The 17,723-nt window shown below is 49.8% G+C and overlaps 1 protein-coding gene across 1 annotated transcript in view; it reads right to left on the bottom strand.

Moving 5' to 3' along the window:
- Positions 1-57: 57 nt before the first annotated feature.
- Positions 58-17,723, bottom strand: part of Col20a1 (collagen type XX alpha 1 chain) — a 39,775-nt gene continuing 22,109 nt past the window's right edge. Inside the window, exons 22-37 of the mRNA XM_076930388.1 lie at positions 16,064-16,206; positions 15,667-15,776; positions 15,234-15,392; positions 15,085-15,162; positions 14,349-14,435; positions 13,472-13,525; positions 9,743-9,838; positions 9,616-9,669; positions 9,463-9,516; positions 8,980-9,033; positions 8,052-8,123; positions 7,386-7,421; positions 7,239-7,305; positions 6,997-7,164; positions 6,506-6,583; positions 58-5,524 (exon numbers count right to left, since the gene is read on the bottom strand). Of these exons, the coding sequence (XP_076786503.1) occupies positions 6,510-6,583; positions 6,997-7,164; positions 7,239-7,305; positions 7,386-7,421; positions 8,052-8,123; positions 8,980-9,033; positions 9,463-9,516; positions 9,616-9,669; positions 9,743-9,838; positions 13,472-13,525; positions 14,349-14,435; positions 15,085-15,162; positions 15,234-15,392; positions 15,667-15,776; positions 16,064-16,206 (1,306 nt within the window). The 3' untranslated portion in view covers positions 58-5,524; positions 6,506-6,509. The remainder of the gene's footprint in view (positions 5,525-6,505; positions 6,584-6,996; positions 7,165-7,238; positions 7,306-7,385; positions 7,422-8,051; positions 8,124-8,979; positions 9,034-9,462; positions 9,517-9,615; positions 9,670-9,742; positions 9,839-13,471; positions 13,526-14,348; positions 14,436-15,084; positions 15,163-15,233; positions 15,393-15,666; positions 15,777-16,063; positions 16,207-17,723) is intronic.

Here is a 17,723-nt window from a genome sequence, read left to right as displayed (position 1 = left end):
AGTACCTGTGTTCATCTCTGTGGGCATGTGTTACCATTTCTCTTTGTGTTAATAATGTTTCTTTGCTTTCTGTATGCTATGATGTCTTGACACGCTGGGGGCCCGTCAGACTCACGACTACTGTCTCCACAGCTGGCCAGTTTCTAGTGTTCAGCTTGCTCGGAGCCTACCCACCTTCACGGCTGTTGGGCCAGCTACAATGTTCCTTACAAAACTTACACCAGGGTCAGCCACAACTAGAGGCCCTTTTGTAGCCCAAGGCCTGAGGAAGAGTCCAGAATATCACAGGCTGCTTCCTCTATGCACCCTGAGCCCCTCACAGAAACCCCCACGAGGGTGGGGCCACCTTGTTCCCTCACGTCCTTTTCACCTACTGATGGACCTGGTGTCCCCTACTTCCGGGAACTTGCATGGCATGACATCTTCTTGGTAATAGCAACTGACACCCATCCTGTAATGCCATCAACTCCCAGGGAGTCTTTTGTCTTTCTGGCAAGCTAAGATGTGGGTCCAGAGGTCCGTCCCACACAGATAATTTATCCTACAGGTTGGGAGTGACCTTACTGTTACCATAGCTCTTGGGCTCTGGTGCTTTTCCACTAAAAACATCTGAGAGTCCACTGCTTTATACTCTGGGTCTCCTGCCACCCCTACAAATTAAGGCACATTGGCACGAAGCCACTAGCTGGTCCTGGAATTGTCCTGACCTTTTGGGGGAAAACCTGAGGATCCCTGGTATGTGTCCATCATGTGCACATGGGTTTTTTAAAAAGCTACATGAGAACATTCCTGGCTCCTGCTGCTTTATTCTAGTCTCTTCTATTTCAGTCTGTAGAAAAACGCCAGTTGCAACTCCCCAAATTGATTTGCTGCTGACCCACAGCTGGAAGCACACTGCTCAGGACACAATACCAAGGGGAAGGGTAGAATTATCAGGCCCTAGAGTTTGTACTGGGATTTAGATGATTCAGAGCACTTTCCACTCGGGTGTCCTGTTTACACTGGCTGTTTGCAGGTAGGAGTTTCCATTACTTTCATCCTGCCTGACATTTCATGCTATTTGCTGGCCTCATGGGTGACGTACAGATAGAATGCACAGACCGTCAGCATGCCTACATGCACTTTCTTTCTCACTGTAATTGCCTATGTCACCAGTACCCAGAAGCCCCCACTCTCCACTGTGTATCTGTTTCCACATCTAGCTTATGTGGGTTCCATACTGTGGGCTGTACTGCTGTGCCCGGCTTTCCTTAGCCTGCTTGGGGTTCCTCAGTTTACCCTGATGAATAGTTTACCATGATGGTGATGAGATTGCCAGTCCTCGTGTGCTTACTGTGTGGCTACTGCACCATTTATTCCCCTGTTTTCTTTGTGATGAACACGTGGGTGGTCCCAGGTTGTCGTATGAGAAGTGCTGCTGTGGAGGGGGTTATGGTGAGCATATCAGCTTTTCATCCTAACATCAGGAAGGAGAGTCATGAGAATGAAGGGTTCAAGGCCACCCTCAACTATATTTTGAGTTTGAAGCCAGACTGAGTGATGTGAGACTTTGTCTTGAACAAACCACTCCCAACAGCAAAAATACACCTAGGATTGGGAGGCAGCTCAGTGGGTAAAGTGTTTGCTGTATAACCATAAAGACTGGTGTTCAAATCTCCAGCACCCATATAAATGCTGAGAATGCTGACGACTGTCTATAACTCCTTAAACATTTTCTGCAATTCCTCTCAGACAAGCAGGTCCCAGGGCTTCCTGGGCAGTCAGTCTAGCCAAACTGGCAAGCTCCAATTTCAGTAAGTAACCATATCTCAAAAAAATCAGGGGGAAAACAATAGACATCAACTTCCTGCCCCCACAAAATATACACACACATACACACACACACACACACCCCATCACCACCAACACACACACACCACACACATACACACACACCATCACCACACATATACATACACACCATACACACCACAATCACTACCACCCCACACACACCATCACCAACACACACACCATCACCACCAACACACACACTACACACATACACACACATACATACCATCACCACACATATACATACACACCATACACACTACAATCATTACCACCCCACATACATACATAAACACCATCACCAACACACACGCACATACCATCACCACACACACACACCATCACCACCAACACACCACACACATACACACATACCATCACCACCAACACACCACACACATACACACATACCATCACCACCACCCCACACACACTACACACATACACACAATCACCACACACACACACACCATTACCACCCCCACCTCCACAAACACCACCATCACCCCACACACACCACACACATACACCATCACCACACACACATACACACACACATACATACACACATTATACACATACCATCACCATACATACACACACATTGTCACCACACACAGACACACACCATCACCACACTCACACACCATTACCACACACATACACACACACCAGCATCACACACACATACACACAACATATACAACCTTCACTACACACTCACACATAGCATCACCACATACACATACCATCAACACACACATACACATATATACATACACACCATCAACAAATAAACACAACATATACAACCGTCACCACACACCACACAATAATAAAAATTATAGTAATTTAAAAAATATTATCTACATGTTTCTATTGGGAAAATACACAAGGCTAGAGAAGACTTGAACACCATTGTTGTCTGCTGGCCTGGCTAGCATTTCTAGAACCTTCTCTCAAACAGCAGAAAGCATGCTTATTCTTTTCAAATGTACATGGGACAGTGGCCACGACAGACCATGTGCAAGGCCTGAGAGCAAGTGTGACAGAATTCACTACTGGGTTAGCAATATATTTCCCTGACTAGTGAAGAATCAACTAGAACACTGTGGCTATGTTTCAGAGGAATTTATGTCTTTCCACAAGTGAAACATATTTACATCAATTTCTGCCACACTAGGAGATTTATTGTTTAATATGTTCTAAACCCTCTACAGGGGAAAGCCTGATCTAACCGGCCACTCTGGACGCTTGGTCTTTTGGTCTCTATTCTAGAAGCTGCTCCTTGCTTATGGCAGACACTTGTAAAACAAAGCTTTCCGTATTGGAGACACCAGTGTGCCTCTACCTCCCGAGAACGCGACACCTGCTGCCTTGGGCACTAGTTCACTAGAATAATCTAGAATGGTCTTGTTTTATACCACTACTGTGTGACTGCCTGAGGCAGAGGGAGGTTGCCGTCAGTCTGCTCACACCATCCCGGTTCCTCCGTAGAGGTCTCCATGAGTACCTGGAAGTGCTGTGGTCCTTATAATGTCCTTTGCCCTCATCCTGGATAGGAGATGTGTTTCCCCTGCCCCCTGACTGCTGCCTCAGAGGTTTTTGTCTGGTAGCTTGGGCTGTAGTTTCTCCCAGCAAGGATTTCTTAATGAGTATTCCCACTGTCTTTACCACATGTGACGCTAAGGACATATTTCATAACCCACCTATTGACTCTCATGGCTCTGCCTTCAGTCTGATGAGATCTGAGATCTTTCTCTGATGTTCCAGTCTTCAAAGCCTTGTTACCTCAGAATATCAGTGCTCCAGTTTTTACTGCCTCTCTCCTCTAGGCCTCATCACGAGGCTGCTGTCAACAAGTTCCCTGTATCTCTCCGGACTCAGGCTCCTGGACACTGCTCTCCTCTGATCCTGCAGCTTACTGGTGGCTTTGGCAGTGTTCTCAGGCTCACGTCTCCTGCTGACTTTGTTTCACAGTTTCTTTTCCACACACCATCCTTCAAGCTGGCCTCCTTTCCTTATTCCTGTTATTTTGGGCTTCGTGTTATTAATATCCTTCCCTGCCTCTGTGGCGCATTGTAAGTTTTAAAAATTAATGGACCAAAGAAGACACAGATTTCTCCTCATCTGATACGGACTGTTCATTTGTCTCAGTGTTTGCCTTGGACTTTTCCTTTGCATGCCCTAAGCCTGCATAACAATGGTGTTCACGAGTGGATGATGAATGTGCATCTCTGTACATGTGCATATGTGTTTTAGAATGCATGTGTGTGTGCACAGGTCCAGAAGGAAACTATTGTCTTATAACAGCTTCCTGAGGACCAGTGCTGCACAGCTGTGCAAACACATGCATATATGCAGTGACACATGTACACACAGACATGCGTCATGCAATCTCATGCACAGGGACACTTGTATGTGTGCAGCATTACATAGAGACATGTGTCCACAAACGTGTTCATAGAGACACATGTATACAGAGACAGACATGTTGTATACAGACATTAATATACACATGTACCTGTGTGTCCATATATGCGCACACATGTACCTACACACATTGAATTGTGGTAGACTGTTCCAGAATTCTCTTATCCCTTGTGTCAGAAATCTCTTATCCCTTGTCAAAACTCTTACCCTTCCCCCAGTGATGTGGGTTCCCTCTTTGTTTCTGGACTTTTCATGCTTAGCTACACCGATGGGAGCAATGGGCCAGTTACTTAATATTTGTTGAAAGAAGAAATAGAAATTCCTGACCCTTAGCTGGGCTAGGATTGGGAATGCAGGTATCATGAATTCATGCCATTCCAGACCCTTGTCTGGCACAGACAAGGTAGGAAGACTCACATGTTCTCTTTAAGGATGTTGACAGACCCAGGGCTGAGGTGTTATCAGGGGACAACCTTGCTCTGAGACCAAAGATACCAGGTCTTAAAGTGAAACCCCCATGCTGGGAGCCAAGCACAGAGGCTGAGGGGAGTGGAGGGGACCGGACTCCTTGGACTAGGGATAGGGTGAGCCAGAACAGAAGCAAAAGGGACTGAAAGAGACAGTAGGGTTGGATTGGGGGCCCTATTCTGAGGGAGAGACAGTCAGGACCAGAGCACTGGGAAGAGCCTGGCAGACATGATAGCACATGCAAAGGCCCAGGGGTAGCCATAGCAGACACTCTGCTGTGCTCTACAATTGGCAGGAGGTCTGGATTTCACCCTTAGAATGACAAGGACTCCTTAGAAATGGAAGTTGTGCCCAAGTTTGTGCCTTAGTGGGGTGAAGATGAGCAGCAAATGATTCTGCTGCCTTGGGTGAAGGATGAGAAGTCAGCACAGCATCCAGGCTGAGTCCTGGTGAGGTCCAGAGGAAGGAGCCTGGGCTTTGAGGAAGTCCAGGGATCCTGTAGAGTTCTGAGTGAGATGATGGTGTGAGTGGTGGGAGACAGCTCCCAGCAGTGATCAGACACCTCACAGAGGCTGATGAGCAAGAAGTTTATCTGAACCTAGATGTGCTACAAAGAAGGGGCTTGAGGAGGAGTGCCACCCTCCTCCCTTCCAACTCCTGCCACCTCAGGGTCTTCCTCTGGGTTTCCTCCTCTGCCCTCCAGCACACAGTTGTTCTTAGTGTTGACACAAAATTATGGAAGGTGGTGCTGGGGAAGGACAGGGCGATCTGAAGTGACAGAGGGAAAGTCCTGGCAAGAGAGAAGGGCAGACATAGCTGGACTGCAGTCTAGGAGACCTTGGCCCAGCCTCCTGGCACACTGAGCTCAGGCTTCCCTAAAGTGGAAGAAGCCGAGGTCTCCACTCCCCAGCTTCTGTTGTGACAGGAAACAGAGCAGAACCTTGAGTTGTTCTCTGGTCTCAGAAGCAGGGACAAGGCTGAACTCACACAGGGCTCTAGCTTGTTCACAGGTGGCTCCCTACTCCTGACACTGTCTGTCACACACACCCCTGAGCCCCTGTGCCTAGTAAGTCTGCTCCCACATGCCTCCAGCTCCATCATCTACTTGAGGACAATGCTATTGTGCCCACCTGTACCACCTGTGCTACCTGTGCTACCTGTGCCACCTGTGCCACCTGAACCCACCTGTGCCACCTGTGCTCACCTGCTCTTATGTTCACAGAACTCACTTGGGTTTATTTGTACTCATACCCGATCTGTGTTCATTATACCCTATCCCACACTTGCACCTAGAAACACCTCCTCAGGCAGGTTTGCTCAGCACATCCTGAGAAAGGGAAGAGGTCATCTGGTGCTGCACCCTGTCCACCTACTTTCAAGTCTATCACTCACACTCATAACTTCCAGAGTGCTCTGTCTCAGACCTCAGGCGCTCTCACCTGGTCAGGTGTTTACTGGAATGCATACCTGAGGTCCAGTCTCTGTAAGCACCCCCCCATTATAGGGCTTCTCCCAGATCCGTGAGCACCCACACTCCTGTAGCTCAGACCTCTCCTCCACCTGTGGCTCCTCACACTTGAGGGACCAACCAGGGTCTGCAGGACAACCAGCTTCACAAGTACCAGCTGCACCCCACTCTTGAGGGCAGGGTCTCTTCCCAGATGGAGACAGCACCATCTTCCACTCTCTCACTGTTCGGCCCATGCAGATCTCCTCCCCTCCAGCTATCCCTCCTTCTCGCCCCATGGCTGGCACCATGATAGAAATTCACCTGTTCACTCCAGGGGTTCTGGAGTCTGCACCTCCTGGAGTCCAGGGTTGCTTGTATGGCTGATAGCCACAGGCTCACCTGAGAGGAAAGGGACAGTCCAGGATTGGGGATGCAGCAGCTTCAGCTTCTTGTTTTCTAACCTGTCTGAGGAAGGGCTGGGTTCTCTTGGGATGAGCATGAAGCTCAACCCTTGGCTGAAGGCTAAGCACATATGACACCAGCACATCAGGTCTTTGAGCCCCAAGTCTCTACTCTGGGTTCAGCGGCCAGAGTAGAGACTTTACAACTTCTAAATGAGGTATTCATTAAGACATCTCTTAAATGATGTAATGAGGTAAAGGGGCTGACAAGGAGGAACATGCACACACACACACACAAAACACACACATGCATACACACACAACACACACACGCACACACGTACGTGTGTACACAGGGAACCAGCCACTGTCTACCTCTAGAATCCCTTCCAAGAGCAGGAAGCCTGATACCTTGGTCCTCAGGGTGGAGGATATGTCCCCAGTCTCCAGGAAGTAGGGCCTCGTTGTGTAATCCAGGATCTATAGATCTGGGTCTGCCTAGCCTGGCTGTCTCTGCCATGAAGGGCATTGGGGGACGGGCATTCTCATGGAGGAAGGAATTCAGCTTCAGCACATGCACTGGGGAAAGAGACATCAGATGGGGCCCAGCCTCACCAATAAGGATGAGGCCAGGCAGGGTGGGTTTTACTCACTCCGTATGGCAGACTCGCAGGCCTGGCTCACCAGCTGGAAGATGGTGGCAAGGGACTGTGGCTCTCCCTAGAAAGAGGACATGATTTGGGAACCCATGGCAGGTGCCACAAGGGAGTCCCAATCTCCAGGTTATGGGCCTCACCCACCTTCTCTCCTCGTTCGCCTTTGGGCCCTGGTAGACCCTATAGCAGGAGGTAAAGGGGAAAAGCTGTCAGCATAGAGGCAAGGAGCCGCAGGCATGGCAACATGTGGCAGGCTTGACTCCACACAGACTGAGGTGGTGCCAAAGCCTCAACCCAACTACCAAGTTCCAAAAGTGCATTATACCCTCAGCGCCAGCCCAGAGTGAGCAAGTGAAGCTGGACATCCACAGCAGGACAGTCCCAAGTGGAGCTGGGAATGATCTGCAAAGAATCCATCCCCAGCTGCATTTTGTGCTGGGGAGTATGGGCAGAACTCCCAAACAGCTGAAGTACTGTCTAGAGAACAGACCCTCCCTTGGCCTAGAGGCAGGCCTGAGCCGAGAAAGCCACATCATCCTGCTTCTCCTTCCACTGTGCCCATACTATAACGCCCACTTCAGGGGCTCTAAGCCAATGAAATGCTATTTCTCTTGTCTGAAGATTAAGGTGACCTTCCAGGGAGCTGGATCCCCATAAGTCAACTGCTGCCTCCTTCCAATTCTGTGCCCCGTGGAAGCCACAGGAAGCTCTAAACAGGCAGATCTTCAATCAGGGATCCCTTGAGCCTGAGCCTGCACAGTCTCTGTTGCTTGGCTGCCTTGCTGGAGGTGTGGGGGAGGGGGTACTTACTGTGGGACCCACAGCTCCCGGGGGTCCTCGTTCCCCATTGGTGCCCCTGGCCCCTGCCAAACCCTGGAAACCCTGCAAAAATGCAGATAACAGAGTTTGAGCCCCAAGGAGCCTATTCCCCTGTCCTGACTTCATATCCACAGGCCCAATGCCCAGCAAGGTTAATTCTAGCTATTCTCAGTCCTTTCCCTCCTTCCTAGCATGCTCCAAGTCCTGTTCCCAAACCAGTGTCTGTAGAAGACCACTGATCTTCATCCAGCACCCAGGGCATCAGACCCCCAGCATCAGGACAAACCCTACTTATGCTCAGCACTCAGCCTCACTCTGCCTTCAGGGTAGACTCTCCTCCCCTCACCCAGCACTGAAATGCTCCCTGCTAGGCTCTGGGTACTCTGGCATAAACAACGGGATTCCCCCAGACCCAGAGGGTAGTCCTTGCAGCATATCCTGGTTCTCAGCTGCTGGCCTGGGGCACCCTCTCAAAGGTTCACTGGGTAAGAACTCACAGTGAAGACCCTCTGGAATTGAGGAAAGAAACTCTTCTCAGGGTGAGGAAACCCCAGGCTTCCTACAGGTCAAAGGCTGCCTTTGATTCCCCAGCTGCTGGAGAGTCTGACAGCCAGTCTAGATACTTAAGAGGCCCAGTTGGGAGCCCTGGCACCCCTGCACTGTAAATTTAGGGTGCAGGTATGACCGGGCCTGCACAAGGACTCCTTTCCATAGAAACCTGTTCCAGGAACAAGGGCCTCTTGTGGGGTAGCGTAGGGATGCTCCAGGATACAGACATTCAGATGCCCAGCAGAGCTGCGGAAGGCTGCAGTGGGAACAATTCCCTCCTCTACAGTGGTCTAGCAGGTAATGTTCAGTGCCTTTCTCCCAAACCATCTGCCCAGTTCCAGGAAGCCTTAGGGATTCAGTCAGAGCCTACCCTGGGGCCAGGTGGTCCAGGCAAGCCGGCAGGTCCCTCCAGTCCTCTTATTCCCTGGTGAACAGAGAAGGGGAAAACTGAGATAGGGTCTTATATCATTCCACGCTTTCTACAGTGACCACCCCAACATCCCTGACAGGCTCTTCTCATTGTCTTTCTCTTCTACCAACTTGATGGACCTTTGGGTCCAGGCTAGTCCTACCCCAAGAAGGTGACCTACCCTGGTAAGGTGAGATGTACAGCTTGCCCCAGCTCTGATTAGTACAGCTGCCTCCCTTCACCCCACCTCAGGGTGACAGCATTTACCTTCAGTGTGATCTGAGATAGCTTACTTCCTAGTCAGGTCTTAGGAAGTAAGGCAAATGAAGCCTCCGGTGGAGAAGGAAGCCTCTCCACTTCCTCTATCCCTGTCTTTTTTGTCTCCAAGATTCTACCTGGGCCCACTCTCTCCCACTCACCACCCGCTGGGCCTGGAGCCAATACCTTTGGTCCCTGAGGGCCAGTTTTCCCAGGCATGCCTTGCTGGCCAGAGAGGCCCTGTGAGGGAACAGAGACAGTGCATGAGGCAGAGGCAATGTCATAGACAAAGGAGGGTCCTGCCTATGTCCTCACCCTGCCATGGCCCTGCCACATTACCTGCAAGCCTGGGAGTCCGTGGTCCCCCTTCTCTCCTTTGGCTCCTGGTGGCCCCTGGAGGGGAAGGGGGACTGAGAGGCAGGGAACAGAGACAAAAGGAAGAAGATGTGTACAGAGCAGCACCTACCATGGGTCCTTGGACTGCACGGCCCTGAGTCCCTGGTGACCCCTGCTGACCTCCAGGGCCTTCGGGTCCTGTTTGTCCAGGTGGGCCCGGCTCTCCCTGAAGACACAAGGAGGGATTGAGAAGGCACACCCTCTGTCCCTTCCTAGTCACCCCCTGCCCTTTGCACCCTGTCTGACACCTTATGCCTACCCTGAGTAGATCCTGACAGGACCTTATCTTAGGGAATAATCAGTCCCTGGTCACATATCCAGAGCCATAGACAAACCAAAATGGATTCAGGATTTGAAGCTAGTTCCTCCACCCAATCCCAGTTCTCCTCTTCTGCTCTGGTTCTAAAGGGGCTTGGAGAGGAAATGTGCACAGAAATCACCAAGAGGAGTTTACTGGCTGAAACCCCTAACACTTTGGTTTTTTTTTTTTTTTTTTTTTTTTAATTAAGCAAATCATTGCTTCTAACATGATACAGCAAACCGCTTGGTCTTATTAATGCAAAACTATAAATAAAATACTAGCATGCAGAACACTGCCACATACTAAAACAGTGATGAGGACTATCGTCACCAGGCTGGCTTCCTAATGACATGAGAGAACGTAGCATGTGGGGAGCCAGCAAAATAAATAGCAAATAGCTTCAGGAAGAAAATTGCCTGATCATGTCCATAATCGCTGAACACATGATACATTTATTTAATGTCTGTTTGATTTGTTTTTCAAATTTCAAATAAATTAAGATTAAAGGAATTTTGTTATCACATGAAGATGAGTATCTGGTTAAGTGCCTGAAGCAGCTCTGCCTCTAATGAATCACTGTGAAGCTGAAGGGAAGATAAGGATATCTGTATTACCACACGACACCATTGGTCAGAGTTCTAACTATTGGCTAACATCCCTGGGCAAAAAGAAAACAGAGTTATAAACATTGGACAGGAGAAGGAAAATTAGCTATGCACGTGATCTCATGTAAATCTGACATACATGGAAGTAAATTGATCACAAGATAAATAAGAACGTGGGATACAAGGATAGCCCTCAGCACCACCTCCTTCTGAGTACAGCTATAACCCAAGCTTGATCCCAATAAAATCACCAACTATATCTCCCAAATGGACAAGTGAGTTTTACAGTCCAAAGTGAATAAGCAAGGAGACCCAGATTGGGCTGGCAAGATGGTTTGGGTGGGTTTACTTCATTTACTTCATTTACTTCATTTACTTCACTAGCCTGGTGACTTGGGTTCAATCCCAGGAACTGACATAAAGGTGGATGGGGAGAACAGAGTGGTCCCCTGACCTGCGTGTGCATACATACAACCCGCTGTGGGTTGAATCTTCCCATGTTAAAGTTGTAGGTATGGAAGCCCGCTGCCATTCATGATGCTTGAACCTGTCCAGTAGACAGGCACGGTTTGGCCAGGCTGGGCTCATAGACTCAGTAAACAAGCTAGCAGGGAAGTAATGTGTATCTGGAGGCACAGCTAGATGAAGGTGATACTGACTAGCAGGGCTGAACCCTCAGGAGACAGACTAGAGACTGGGTTTTCAAGTATTGGAGATGGCTTTTTCCACCTCATATCAGCAAGCTGGGGATGAACCAACGTGTGTGGGTCTGAAAGGCCCAGAAGTCCCAGAGAAACCAGAGGATATCCACTTTATACTCTCAGACTGTGGGGGGGGGGGGTGTCTTTTGCATTTCAATTGTATTTAACACGTTTGTTTAGTGTTTGTGGACTCTTGTGGAGGTCAGAAGATGACTTGAGAGTGTCAGCTCTGCTCTTTCATCGCGTGGGTCCTGAGACACATTCATGTGCTCTGACCCGGTGGCAAGCAACTTCACCTGCTGCTGTCTTTCCCACCTTGCGAGGTTTTTTAAAATAGCCTTCAAAATTCAAAACCCAGGAGAAACAGAGCAATGATATAGACTAGATTGTAAAAATTACCTTTAAAATCTATATAGAAACCAGTCACAAATAAGGACAGAGGGCACACAACGAATAGCAAGGATGTCACAAGTCACTTCAGCAGCACGGCTGACGCCAAACTAAGACACCCCACAGTAGGGAGCTGGAGGACACACTTCCAACAAGAAAATCCTGGAAGCTTCTGAAAGACTTCCTGGCTAGTATAGCGACAGAGTGAGAACCTCTCCAAAACAAACCAACCAAAGAAAAATAAAATAAAAAACATGGTTATTTCCATTTTCCCCACCAGATTGCCTAATATAAGCCAGTTATCCAGGAGTGGTCTGGAGCACAGCTGGCTCACCCTGGGAGAGCAGGTGCACATTGTTCAGCTTCAAGGGAGGACAGCTGGCACAGTTGTGTATAAGGACACAGGACTCCATCCCTGAGGACACTGGAACTCTTGCAGACTGTGCGCAGACAGGGAGGAGCACTGCAGTGTCTTTAGAGGGCGCTGAGCACTTACTTCACTCATGGAAGTCTGACTACTATACATATGTCCACGGTGCAAAGACTCAGCCATCTCTGCCCCAAAACACACAGTCCTTCCCAAGAGGCACTGTGCCAGGCTTAGGGCAGGACAGGGTATAGTGGGGGCAGTTTTACAGGCCCTCTGGAGGGCTAAGAGGGAGGTGAGGGTCAAGGTAGGGGAGGAACATAGCCCAGAATCTGTCACCAGTTGCACATCTTGGACTTTGTACATGTGGCATTGTGCCGTACCAATCTAGAACCAGGAAAGAATGGCACCTTGTATGCCACTGTGGGGTGGTACTGCCATAGAACTACACTGCCTTCAGCTTCACACTCCTCAGACTAAAACCTTCATCCCAACGCACCCACAGACCTTACAGAACCAGACCCTGGTCTACGGAATGAGAGCAGTTCTCCCACTCTCCGCCAGAAGAAAATCATCCTGCAGCAGACTGCCGTTCAGCTGTTTTATCTGTCAGACTACAGCAAAAACGCTGTCCTTTCCACATCAGACAGTGTTTGCTAAGACCGGCACAATCCCCATAAAGGTTAAAGTGGAGCAAACACATATATTACGTTCCCAGAGTCTGCCTGACGCGCATAGTGAACCTGTGGTTATCGCTGCTGCTTTAATACTACACAGTGTTCCCCAGATTCAGATGAAGGGGTGAAGCACCACCATCTATATTTGTCTCTGAGTAATCCCTTATAAACTCATTTTACTCATCAAGATTAACATTAATGAGTCATTTTTTTCAGGCTACTGGTGCCACCCCAGTTGGTACAGATATTAATTTTACATCTCCAAAAAAAAAAGTCATCTGTACTTTGACATAACCACAGACGTCTGCAGAGTCAGACTCTCTCTCCAACATGCTCATAGACCCCACAGACAGCACAAACTCAGAGGCTAATCATATTTGAAAACACTCTGAAACTCAGTCTCCAGTGCATTGTGGGTGGAGGAGTTAGCAAGTGTCTGTGGAAGGGAGAGAACATGGATTGAGGAGCTGGGCAGCCTGGACACACCCACTGGCCCTCCCAAGCCTCAGTTTTCCATCTGTGGCATGTGGGTGATTCCTGCCTGTGAGAGTGGGTGAAGAGCAGATATCCACTGAATACTAGGTTCGGGGCCAGAGTCCAGCAGGACATAAGGGAGCACGGATTGATCCCTGGTTTCCCTGTGGTGACAGATCCCTGCTTTTCTACAGTGAGGAGCCCTTCCCTGAGCTCTGAGTGTGCAGGGTCCTTCCACTGCAGGCCAGATCAGGTACATGGCTCCTGTACTCCGTAAGACCTACCTTGGGCCCTGGGTGTCCCTGTTGTCCTGGAGTGCCGTTTCTTCCAGGAAGGCCCTGTGAAATACAGACAGGACTGAGTGCCAGCGCCCCTCATAATCCTCAGTCACACTCAAACTCCCTCTGATCATCAGCTCCTCCAGCTATGGTTTCCCATCTGTGTTGCTGGGAGGAAAAGGATCCTCTAAGATTGAAGATGTCCTTACTGCCCTCCTCCTCGTTGCTGAGCGTCTGATGGAGTAAAGCAGATTTGAGGTCACACCCTGGGACTATATAAAATGATGCCTTTGGACCACCGAGTGCAGAGTAGTGCTCTTGACACGTGTCCTGCGGCCACTGACTCTGGAAGCATTGCCATCCTGCAAAACTGGCCCAGGAGCCTTGGGCTTGCAGAGAGAGGGGACCAGAAGAGGTATAAACATCTTCTAAGGATGCCATAGCCTGCCCAAGGTAGAGGGCTTGTGATGCTGGCCAGCTCCTAGTTTCTAGTACCCAGGGCAGAGCTGCCAGACAGGCTATGGCTTGCAGTTTGCCACATGATAGCCCACCAGCTGTTACCAGTATAGTCCTGGAGACCAGCTGGACCTGGACTCATTCTGTCTGGAACACTGGAGAAACTCTTGACTTCCTGGCAGAGAAAGGCTAACATCTGCCCACAGACGGGTACATTTAAGGCACCAAAGCTCAGCCACTCAGCAGAGGAGCTGGCTGCACTGGGATGGGCGGGGCTAAGACGCATGGAGCAGACCTAGGGAAGCCTGTCCTCTGTGTAACAGGCCTGTGCAGGGCTGTGGCGAGGGGCAGAGATAGACCACTCCACCTAAACCAATGGCAGCAGGAGTCAATGGTCACCCCCCAGAGGAGAAGATGTTGGACTCACTGGAGGACCTTGGGGCCCTGGTGGCCCAGGGGTCTCAGATGAGTAGGCACAGGCTGAAGGGAAGGCTGGGCACGTCTCTCCATCCCTCTGGAAGAAAAGAAATCATTTGCTTAAGGAACCATTCACTGGATCTCACCTGATTTAAGACTCAGCATGTCCAAAGGACACCTGACTCCAGGAGACTTCTAGAGTCACTAGAGGTAGGGCAGGTCAGAGTGACGGCTGCCAAGTCCTGTGTATGTAGACGCTCAGGTGCCCTTCATAGATGCCCACACGAACCCCGTGGCATGATGGTATCTCCTTTTTCTCTCCCCAGGTTCCTAGCATGTTCAAGCTCAGTATGGGCTTCCAGGAGACTGGTGAAGAAAGCTCCCAAGTCCCCAGCAGCCCTAGGATGGTCCCACAGCCTCCTTGAATGAGCCTCCACCTGGGCCTATAGAGAAGGGGGGAAGCTTCTCTCTAGGGACTTCTGACACATGGGTGTCACTGATGAAAATTGGATGTCCCAGTCCATGGCAGCTACAGTAGCTATAGATGAAGCTTCTTGGCCTTCCCCGAAATCCCTGTGGGACTTCTCTAATCAGACCCCTGGACACCTCAGTCAGAAAGTCTGCTTTCATCTCCCTCAGCATAGTGGATCTAGACAGGGCCATCTACCCCAGACTCTGTGTCACAGTGCCTTAGTGGCGCTCTCCCAGGGCCAAGGGATATTGTCCAGGGCCTTTCTGCCACCTACCAATGCAGGAAGCTCACAACACCTGTCCTTGTCTGCCCAGGTATCACTGCACACAATTTGCAACATCTGGAGCTGGAACTGTGAAACAGGGGAAGGTCAGGTCATACAGGCAGAGCCCACCCATCCCATGAGACAAGGCCCAGACTCACTGTGGCTGAGCTGCTTCGTGGCCCCCTGGCCTTGGCTAGCCTCCCTAGTGTGATGAAACCAGCTGTGGGTGGGCTGCCAGCATCCCCAATGGGCCGCTCAGTCACCTTCCGACAGTCCACATAAAGTCTGACCTTAGAGTGGCCTACGGCAATATGTACCTGCAGAAACCATAGTAAGTCTCCCACCCCAGATCACATCAACACAGATTAAGGGGGCCAACGCATAGGGGCCTTAGCTTAGAGAAAGCTGCTGCAGGAGTCTCCCAAAAAGAGGAGTCTGTTCTCTGACCCAAATTAAGGAGGGACAATCAGAACAGTGGAGCACAAGGATCAAAGGCCATAGATAGATCAATGTTTGACTCGCACAGAAGACAACCACATGCAAGGAGGGATAGGCCAGAGGGTCAGGGCTCAGACACACAGTTCCCAGGACCTTGTGGAAGCTTCCGAAGAAGATCTTCTTTACTTCCTGCAGGTCAAAAGTGACCTCCTGCAAGGCTGCCCTGGAATCATGGTTGAAGTAAGTCAGAGACTTTCTGCCAGCTGCCATGGAGGATACGGAGCAGATGAGAATGGTTGAAAGAGAAAGGAAGTGACAGATCAAAGGCCCTACCCAAAGCCGATCAGGGCCTCTCCACAGTGCAAAGCCATGGCGATATCCGGGTTATCTGTTCTAACTAATGGTGGGCTTCTATGCCTAACTGCCTGGGAAGACCCACAGCTTGGTCTGGGGGTTGGCATCCTTGGACTCATGTTCCATGAGGTTAATAAGGTAGGCAGCAGCCCCCAGCCCTTCTAACTGCCAAAGGTGATAAGGGGTGCACAGTCACCATCCAGCAGGACCCCGAGTATGGGCTGGAAGTCTTCAGCCATCATCTGCCACAGTCCAAAGGCTTCCCGGGGTGTCTCAGGGAGTAGACGCACAAGGAAGACAATGGTGTGTTCTGGTGGCAGGGTTGCTGGGTAGATGTCACTGGAGAGACAAGGGGGTGGAACAGATTTCAGAGGACTGAACAGAGGTCTTCTTGTCTCAGTTTCCTAAGAAACACAGAAGTGTAACAGAGCACCCCCTCCCACCCCAAATTGTCAGTGTTTAACAAGAAGTGTCAAGGCCCCTGGACCAACAGACCCTCTGCTCCCTGAAGCCAGGCCAAGACTACAATGGAGGTCACTTTGCAAGGGCTGCTCTCACTGAGTATATGTGCTGAGGTATCAGACTAGGCAATGAGGGAATCCATGTTCATGCTGATCCAGGCTAAGGGCAGAATGGCAAAACACGGAGTCTTGAGTCACGAATAAAATTATCCTTATCAGTCTATACCTTGCTATTTGCCTTTCATCTGCTCTTAGGATAAAAGCCAAGAGCTAGAAAAAAAAAAAATACCAGCTCAGCCATGAGCCTTTATTTGCTTTTTTTCTTGGGGACGGGAACTCACTACATAGCCTGGGCTGGCAGTAGAGTCACTGTGATCCTTTCTCAGCCTCCTGAGCTCTAGGCTTTGATGTGCTACCATGCACAGAACAACTCCCCAGCTCCCTGAGCACAGTGACCACCATGACCTCACAATCCTTCCTTGGGCAGCTCTCCACTCCACTACAGAAAGGATGCCTGTGCTCCCAGCAGCCAGAGTCTCCTTGTGCAGCAGCTGTCATGATGGGGACAACTTGTGTTAAGTGGGCACTCGGGAAATTAGTCATCTGTCCTGCCTTCTTTTGAAGCACAGAAAGGCAAATAGATAGAGAGCTACAGAAAAAGTCACTCATTTGAGGAGAGAACCAATGAAGGCAAATTACTACTGAGAATGTGGGCAGCTTTGATTCAGTTTTGTCGTAAGAGTAGAGACAGGGGCAGTGGGAGAGACAAGAGAGGCAGAAACAAGACCACTCAACTGCCTGTACTCCAGGTAGGTGGCGTTGCCCCATGAGTCCAGTCGCTGACCAGCTGAACCACCAGACTAGATCTTGGACTTGAAGGATGAGCCACCTGCTCTGTGATAGAACTTCCCCACCATCAATGAAGAAGCATTTTGTAAAACATGGTCCTCCAGACAAAAGAGCTGCCGTCTTCATCAGCTCAGCTGTGTCTTCTAACAAGAGGCTATGTAACTGGACCTACTCTTTGTTGATATCCCTCAGAAGAGGAGGTGGGATCACTGGAGTCTGGCCTGAGAATCTGGCCACTCCCCACTGCACAGTTATTTGCATGTACTTCTGCCCTAACTGCATGTTGCCTTGGGTCTCTAAGTCTATACATTGGGAGAAGTTAACTGAAGGGTAACTCCATTTATGTGACTATGTGGCAGTCACTACTCATGCTAGGTAAAGGCTTCTGGTGGAGCTGCTTTAGGCTCCAGTAGGTAGCCTCTCACCCATGCTCTGTAAATGGAAGATGCCATTTAAGTCTCCCCATGTTGGAAACTCTCACAACAGCACAAAAGTGGGGCAGAGTGGGAAGGAGGAACATTTGTAGCAAAGGCAAGGAAGGTAAGA

Source organism: Arvicanthis niloticus, chromosome 2, assembly GCF_011762505.2.
Source record: "Arvicanthis niloticus isolate mArvNil1 chromosome 2, mArvNil1.pat.X, whole genome shotgun sequence".
In the NCBI taxonomy this organism is placed as follows: Eukaryota; Metazoa; Chordata; class Mammalia; order Rodentia; family Muridae; genus Arvicanthis; species Arvicanthis niloticus.
Note: the sequence above shows the minus strand (reverse complement) of the source record. Positions and strands in the feature narration are given on the sequence as shown.